We start from the raw sequence: 9,071 nt of genomic DNA on the forward strand, positions 1-9,071 counted from the left end.
TTTTTTATTTAAAAATTATTTGATAAATGAGAGTTAATTTGACATTTCCTTAACACCTAGGTTGTGTTGGAACACAAAAAAATGGAGAGAAAATTGAAGAGAAATATAGTTTCTTTTGTTTGGATACACATGAAAAAAAATAGTAATATTTTAAAATTTTGATGATTAAAATTTTCTGTCAAATTTCTATTTATTTTCTTTTCTCCCCAAATTCCATAATTTTGTGATAGAAATTTTATTAACGATTTTCTCTCAATGACTCTCTGTTGCTAAATAATAGAAAATAATTTTCTCTCCCTTTTTTTTTTATTTTATGTGTGTTCCAAACAGGCCCATAACTCTTTTAAATTATAATAAATATAAAATCTAGATAATTTTACTTGGAAATACAAGAAGCTTTAAATTAAAAAATGACTCTGCATAGCTCAAGTTCCCACTATATAAAGTAAACTATTTTAGTTTGTTTATCGCATAGAGTTTATATACTATCAATAAATTATTTTTTTATATTTTACGGGCTTTTTTTCTCTCGCGACTACTTCACCTGTCGCTTTCACCGTATTTCCATGGACTCCCACGTCAGTCCACCTCTCTTTTCCTCGTCTTCTTCTTTCTTCTCCTTCCACCTCAGCATCTGCCGCGTTTTTTTTTTCTGAGAAAAGTTTCCAACTGTGGTTATAAATTCAGAAACCGCGTTCGTCGGTCACTGTTTCTTCGCTCTCTATCCACGACTTCGCTTCGATTTCTCTGCGTTTATGGTATAGGACCGAAAGGAAGAACTGGGGAGCCAGAAGAGGTGTTGTTGAATGGACGAAAACGGTGACGAGAAGCTTCTTGCGGTTGCTCGCCACATAGCCAAGACGCTGGGTCGGACGGAGACGATGACGGACGATATCTTGCAGATCTTTTCGGCTTTTGATGGTCGCTTCTCCAAAATGTCGGAGAAAGGGGAAGAAGAGGCTGGCCCCAGGGACGTGGCGGCGCTTGAGCAGGCGCTGAAGTCACTCCATCGCCGAGTTGCCCGGTTCGCAGCCGCCGAGCGTCCCCTCTGGTCTGACACTGCCGACTCCGCTGCTTTTCTCGACACTGTAGATGAGCTCGTCATCATCCTGCGCGACTGGGAGCCCGTAGCGTCGGAGAAGCAGGTATCTGACTTGCTTGATCGCGCCAGCGACCTGCTGCAGCAGGCGATGTTTCGGCTGGAGGATGAGTTCCGGCTGCTGATTGAGAGAGGCGGGGAGTCGTTCGATTCGTTCAACGTGGCGGATACGGCTGCGCATCGTTCGAATGATTCTGATTCGGAAGGTGAGGAGGACGGCCGGGTTATCCCGGTGGCAAACCCCATCCCGGATTACGACTTTGTCATCGATGCGCTCCCTTCTGGGACGATTGCCGAATTACATGAAATCGCGAAAAGGATGGTGCCGGCTGGATATGGCAAGGAGTGCTCCCACGTTTACAGCAGCTGCAGGCGGGAATTCTTGGAGGAGAGTATATCCAGGTTAGGACTGGAGAAACGGAGCATCGAGGAAGTTCAGAAGACGCCATGGGCGCAGCTCGAGGATGAGATTGATCGATGGGTAAAAACGGCCAAGGTGGCGTTGAAAATCCTTTTGCCCAGCGAACGCCGTCTCATCGAGCGTATCTTCTCCGGCCTTCCCCCATCTTTCACAGATCTCACTTTCATGGAAGTCTGCCGAGGAGCCGCCATCCAAATCCTGAATTTCGCCGATGCCATCGCGATCGGAGCACGAGCCCCGGAGCGGTTGTTCGGTGTCCTTGATCTGTTCGAGACAATGCGCGACTTGATGCCCGAGTTCAATTCTGTGTTTTCCGATAGTTACTGCTGTTCAATCCGAGCAGAGGCGTTGACGATTTGGAAGAGATTAGGTGAATCGATTAGAGGGATATTTATGGAGTTGGAAAACCTGATCCGCCGGGACCCCGCGAAAGCAGCCGTCCCCGGTGGGGGTGTTCACCCAATTACACGCTATGTCATGAACTACCTCCGGGCAGCCTGTGGCTCCTGCCAGACGCTCGAACAAGTACTCCAGAGAGCGATCGACGGCGAATTTGAAAACTTAGACGCCTGCGTCTCTGCAGGGCCGACCACTTCATCTCTCTCGGTGGAGGTCTCCTGGATCATGGAACTGTTAGAGAGCAATTTAGAGGCCAAATCGAAGATGTACAGGGATCCCGCCTTGAGCGCCATATTCTTGATGAACAACAATCGTTACATTGTGCAGAAAGCACGAGATAGGGAGCTAGGGACGGTTTTAGGAGAGGATTGGGTCCGGAAACACGCTGCTAAAGTGCGGCAGTACCACATTAATTACCAGAGAGCAGCGTGGGGGAGGCTCTTGGCAGCCATCAAGATTGAAGGGCTGAACACGAGTTCAGGGTCCGGAAACGCTAAGGTAGTGGTGAAGGAGCGGCTTAAGCAGTTCAACGCGGTGTTCGAGGAGGCATACAGGACCCAGAAGGAGTGGGTGGTGGTCGACAACCAGCTCCGGACGGAGCTGAGGATCTCCGTCGCCGGGAATTTGATTCCGGCGTACCGGAGCTTCTTGGGGAGGTTCCAAAATGTGGTGGAAGGAGGGAAACACAGTGACAAATACGTGAAGTACAGTTTGGAGGACGTTGAGTTAAAGATCAACGAGCTTTTTCAGGGTAGGAAATGAGGAGAGCGTAACAGATTGGCGGTTCTTTTTCTTCTTCTTCTAACACCCTCACTTTTCTTCTCTCTGTCTTGACGTTTTGTCGGGTCGGATTACTGTTTATTTTGAAGTGGGTAAATGTTGATTGTCGAGTCCAAACCAGACTGTACTCCATTGGAGCTCTTATACAAAGAGATGAAAAGAAGGGTGATCAACTGTTGTTTGTATCTGCATTCGCTTTGGTTTATTTTATTAAGAGAAATGATAATCTTACTTGTCTGAGGACTGCTTGATTCTCTTTTTCGTTTTGATTTTCTTAAACGCGGAGCTACACACTCGCAGCTCCAACTTGACCAGATCAATGGATCATTAATCTTTCCCAACTTTTTCTTTTATCTGTTTCTCATTACAGTCAGATGAATCACGACAGGACAAATTGTTAGTGGTATTCGTATTCCATCGGCGCACTATGAAACTGTTGAAAAGTCGGAATTCCAAAACAGAGCTCTGGAAGCACACTTGGGAGGGCGACGATGGCGTCAAAAGAAACTGTCTTTCTCTTTCCAGGAAGCTTCGTCGAAGAGGACTGATCCAGAAAATTACGCTTTTCCTGGTCTCGCTATGAGTGTCAGAAAAAAGCTAAGGCGACGCTGCCACTTGCTAGCTTGAATCAATAAAGTCGGAAAGGAAACAAGAAACAAAATTCCCGTCATGAAAAAAACTAATTGATGTTACTTTGACTGAAAAAAGTAAGAGTTACTAAGAATGAAAGGACGAATTAATTGTTTTTCCAAATTACAAAACTAATATTCAAAGAAATCAAATTAACAAATTAAATCTATTAAAATAAAATTAGTGTTGATGTTTTCTTTATTGAACTATTTTTTATGCATAAAAAATAAATAATACTTGTGGGTTATGTCTAAATATCATTATGTCTAAACCTAGGGGAGTGATTCCTTTAATTCCAAGTGAGAGCATAAGAAATTACTCAAACCACATTTCATGGAATGGAATTTGAGAATTGCAACTGGAATAAACAAGAGGAGATTGAGAGAGTTTGAAAGTAGTCCTACTATATATTCTCAAAATCTAACTTCAATTTGGTTTTTGAAATCATAAATTTTCCAAATACGCACTGTCTCCTAAATATATATGAGTTTTGAAATCGCATGTGGTAGAGTTTCAAAATTTTCACCAACATTCTCACCATTTTGAAAATTTAAAAATACTAACATATATTTGAAAAGGTAGATTTTTTAAAATTAAAAGTATGAGCAATCACATTGTAACTTTTCGATGGCAGGCGTTTTTCGGAGTTGAACCTTCATCTAGTTGGCATTTAGCTACTTATTTTGTTCTTAACGGAACCAACCTTAAACTTTAGACTTTATTTATAGGTTTTGAAACTACAAAACAACTAAGTTTTAGTCTTTCATAATGTGTTATGGCCATAGGTAGGCATCTTGTTAGATTGCAACTCCATAGTCACGTCACACTCACATCGGTGATATCTCCAAGTGCATATCGCATTTTTATATGCTATTTAATAACGTCTATATCATTAAGGTATTATACCATCTTCTTATTTAGTGCAATTGAGCTTACTTCACAAGGATGGAACATAAAATAAATTCACTTGGAGTTGGTAGTCCTACCAACCACTTAGTCAATTTGTTTTTTCCTTGATATCCAATGAGATAGGTCGGATTGCCACTGATGGTGATCCAAGAAAAAAGCTTTAATCCTATTCCCTTTAAAAACAATTTGTACTTGTCCTCTCAGGTGATTTGGTAAGTTATCAATTAATCTAATATAACTTAAAGTAATAACTTAAGTGGGAGTGAGCTTCCTCAAATTTGTGTAACTCAATGTGCCTAGACAAGTGAAGTATGGCCTTTTGTGTCATTCAAAGCGACGATCCGGTTAGCATCATAGTACCCTTCCAATACAATGAGAAATTCCGAATAATGTATTCTATAGTTAATGATACTTTCAAATATTTTTGAAGTCTTTTAATTACATCTCAATGTGATTTATGAGGGTTACTGGTGTACCTACTCAATCTTAATATGAAATTATTTTTTGGTATACACATTTATCAAATCACATGTTTCAAAACCCTGTGATAGTATTACTTTATCAAAATTTTCATATACTATCTTTTAATTCATATAAAATTTTGACTAACTCAAGCATTTAATTCTTTTGACCAAGAACTAGAAAACCTTACTATTGATCAATAAAAATCGTTCCTCTGACTCACCATTAATAAAGGTAGTTTTCACGTCCATCTAATGAATTTCAAACCTACATGACGTAGTTAATGCTATAAAAACTCGAACTGTAGTGATTCAGTGACAAGATAATATGTGTAAAATAAGTCAAACTCCTTCTCTTTGACTAAATCCTTTAGTAACTAATCTAGCTTTGTGTTTTTTAATGAATCCATCATGACTAATTTTTCTTTTAAAAATTTATTTGCATCCAATTGGCTTAGACAGTAGAGGTAAGTTGATCAATAAGTGTCTTTCTCATGCTTGTATTTAGTTGTTGATCATTTAGGTCGGTGTTCTTCTAGGTGCTATCCGGTAAGTCATTCATACTCATATAAAATAGTTTTGACTTTATTAACCAATAATCCATCCTTTTTCTACCACTAGATTTGGGTTTCAATATATTGTTAAGTGATTCATTGGAATTTTTCATTCTACTATTTGAGAAGCAAAACCTCTTTCAAAAATTATTAAAAATTTAACACTCAAATAATTCAAATTATTAACACCACTAGAAAAATAATGTAAGTAATACTTATAGTGTAGGCCCGAGATGTGTAACCATTATCTTTGAGTGAGATGTGTCTCCTTCCATGCACTAGATTTTAGTGATTCACTTCGAAATTTCAAATTGAAGGAGAGCTCGAACGCACACCAAATAAGTAAGAGGGGATAGAGAGAGTTAAGAGCATGGCTATTTGTTCTATTCTCCCTTTCAAGCGTAATTACGGGCTTTACTATTTACCATAAATATTCCCAAGTTGAGATTTGAAATCCTTTATTATTTATCATAAATATGATAATTTCAAATACGAACTTCGTAACTATCATATTCCCAAGTATGCTAATCTAGATATTTTATTTCCTTGGACGTTTACGTCTTAAGTGGAAGGACAAATTTACCCTCATTTAGAACAATACTTTTCCAAATGCCAAAAACACCCTTCAGTCTCAAGTCGTGTCTTTCCTTGGTCAGGCATCTGTCTCGACTTTCTATGTTCTACGAGTTGTCTTTTAGCTGTCTCCTTTTTTAACGGGAAAGAATGAGTTGTCTTTTTAACGAGTTGTCTTCCATGGATTGCAGAGAACCGACGAATGAGAAGAAGAAAGAAGAGAAGAGGAATCTCGCTTTGGCATGAATAGAAAGAAGAGAATAAGGAGAGCAGTAATAGAGAAGCAGAAAGAAGAAGAAGAAGAAAACAGAAATGAGAGCATAGAGCTCCAGAAACATAGCCGATTAGAACTTGAAAAAAGTTTACTTTCTAGGCCTAGTGCAGGGTTGTCTTCCAACGAGTACCCATGACTTCTTACTCCTAGACATTAATGGCCAGTTGTGGAAAGTGAGTAGGCTCGCATGTCCGGCTCCCTGCAAATGCCACCAGTTGTAGAGGATACTGACTTGGATCCCATCAGCCTCTACAAGAAGTGAATCCATTTTGCGTACCTCTCCCTGATCTCGACCGGCCAACACTTCACCGGTATTAATGAAGGCTTTGTTGCAGAAGTTTGAGGAGGCCAAGCTTAAGACGATATGACTTCATTGTTTTGGTTTCGGTAGCAGTTAAAAAGGTTGAGCACCTTTATATCTATTTGATATATTTCTCACAGATCTATGATGGTTGTGAAGCATTTGTTTGGCGGCAGGTATACTAACTGAGCTTGCTTTTGCTTGGCTACTGGTTTTAGTGGTACATGAGAAACCTTCCCAGAGTTGAGGGATCCACCAAAATGCAGTATGCAACCATTGTTGGCGTGAGCTGTCAAACAGAGGAAATCAAAGATTGGTTTGATCTGTCAAATGGAAGAAATTAAGGATCAGTTTCCTACTTTTCAAGGAAAGTCCATGAGAAATAGCCTATCATATCATTCTTGTACTGTATTATAAATTTAGTATAAACCAAAATGAAAAATCAATAAAAATACGAAGGATTCTTTTTGTTATCATGATGTCAGAGCGAGTTACAGAGTGGTGACTGTGATCCGATCAATATCCACTGCTCGTTCGTTCTTTCGAGCAGTGGGTGAAAATTCCAGTAAAGAGCAACGGTTCTAGAGGTGGCTAGAGTAGACTTCCTAGACGTCGTTCTTCCTAGAGTGGTGTTTGGGTATTGCAGGACGTGATCCAGATGTAGTGAAATCGTCCCTGCTGGACAACTCCACCGACAACGTCCTTGTTGTCGATGCAAGCGAAGGAAATGTCATAAGATCTCCTTCAAGTTTTAATCGAATTGAGAAAATGCGACTCGGAAATTGCATGAATTGCGTCACTGAGCTTGTCGTGGAGATCTTAGATCTTTTTGGCAGAGACGCTATTGTTTCCGGTGAAGGCACAAAAGACTCCATTGTTTCAGATAATTCCAACTTCAGTAGGTTAGTCTACACCTCTAGCCACAGTGGACCACTGTCAAGTGCGACGTGGTGATCACAGCCTCTGATTTTGCTCTCGTAGCCACCCTAATCCAGACCAAGGCCGGAGTTCCATCATACCAGAGTCCAATTCCACACAACCAAGGAAGGCCCAAATATCCAGTGTGTTGGAAGATGGGCCAAGCCCATAAGACCAAGGAAGGCACACACGTCCAAGAAATGTAGAAGATGGGCTCAAAGCGCATAGACCAAGGAGAAGGCCCACATGTCTATACAATGATGGCAAGATGGTAATAAAGAGTCATCTCATATAGATGATATTGATGTAATTAGGTTAAGTTCTAGGGGGCATTATTGTAATATTGTAATTTGATTAATCTATAAATTGATCTTAGGGGGAGGATTAGGATAATAAGTTCATAACCTCTTCTTCCTCCTATTTTCACCTAATGGGTGTCCCTCTTTTTTATCTATGAGTTTAATTCACGGAGTCTTGAAAATCAACATGGTATCAGAGCATTGATTTTCAAGACTTGTAGTATGGTTTTTAGGATTCCATAAACCCATTAATTTTATTTTCTCATATTAATCTTCTTTTATATATATATATATATATTTGTTGGAATTCAGTTTTAAATTTTGTTGCTCGTTTTCTAATGGGATTGTATAACTTTTTGGGTTTTTCCAATTAGAGATACATGGCGGAATTTTCCAGTCTTGATGATCCTTAATAGTGACTGGACGAGGAGCAGAAGCTGAAGCTACGAACTTGTCCATCTGATTCTGTTATCTGTTGATTTTTCCTGATAGTGTCCCTAGAATCCTTTCTTCTTGTAGGAGCGCATGCTGCAACTAAAAACAAGGTTCAGTGACTAATAGTGTTGGGGCGATGGAGGATCTGGGGCTGAGGTTCATGTATAAAAAAGCTAAAGAAGCACAGAGCTTGTGTGAACACAATGAGCTTCAATAGTGAGGGAGATGAGAGACATGTATCAAAGCAACATAATCGATATAATCTGACATATCAGGAACATCAGGTTCCTCGGTGTCGGTAACAGGATATCTTGTTGCAGGAGAAAAAATCCATCACCTCTATGCCAGCAGCAGGATATCTTGTCGTGGGAGAAAAATCCATCATTTTTTGGCAAATAATGTAAACTTAAATTGAATTTCTAATTAACATTATGAAATTCGTAAACGGAAGCCTAGAAATCATACCTCCTACCATGGCGATCAGATTTCATGTAGAATAAAAATAAAGGTTTTCCTCATCTTGTTTTTGCACTTCCAAACTCTAATTACTCTCTTTCAATGGTGTATTTCTGAAGGAGATTGAGAGATCGAGCGTGGGGACCAAAAACAATATCTTATTTAGCCAAGTTGCCTTCAAGTTATCATGGCTTCGTGTAACTATCGAGGGAGTTAAAACTGTAGATAGAAGTTGAAGACCATTCCTAAATTTCAGTTATGAGAAACGGTTAACAAATAATAGTTATTTTCTTCGATTTTTTTATCCAAACTCCAAATTTCTCTCCATTAGGAGTTTCTAGTTACGGAGAGAATCTCTGACTGGATCGGCAGAAGATACTCCATCTGCATCACTGTTTAAGACGACTCTAGTTCTGTTTCTCGTGGAGAGACAGAAAAAGTTTGCTCCTGCATTTTGCTCTGTATAGCTTACTTGTAAGGATTATGGATACTACCTATCTCCACATTGGTATGATATTGTCCACTTTGGGCCTAAGCCCTCATAGATTTGCCCTTGGGCTCT

At 39.8% G+C, this 9,071-nt stretch overlaps 1 protein-coding gene across 1 annotated transcript; it reads left to right on the forward strand.

Moving 5' to 3' along the window:
- The first annotated feature begins 698 nt into the window (after positions 1–698).
- LOC137965919 (exocyst complex component EXO70B1-like) lies at positions 699–2,925 on the forward strand. The gene has a single exon (XM_068812313.1). The coding sequence runs from the start codon at positions 807–809 to the stop codon at positions 2,679–2,681; it is 1,875 nt and encodes a 624-aa protein (XP_068668414.1). The 5' UTR covers positions 699–806; the 3' UTR covers positions 2,682–2,925.
- The last annotated feature ends 6,146 nt before the right edge of the window (positions 2,926–9,071 follow it).

This window comes from Aristolochia californica, unplaced genomic scaffold, assembly GCF_029961685.1.
Source record: "Aristolochia californica isolate CCGP_79_NKW_82.1479 unplaced genomic scaffold, dmAriCali1.0.hap1 SCAF_5, whole genome shotgun sequence".
Classification (NCBI taxonomy): domain Eukaryota; kingdom Viridiplantae; phylum Streptophyta; class Magnoliopsida; order Piperales; family Aristolochiaceae; genus Aristolochia; species Aristolochia californica.

Coding starts and splice junctions, on each gene's coding strand:
- LOC137965919 (XM_068812313.1), top strand. CDS start 807: ATGGACGAAAACGGTGACGAGAAGCTTCTTGCGGTTGCTCGCCACATA.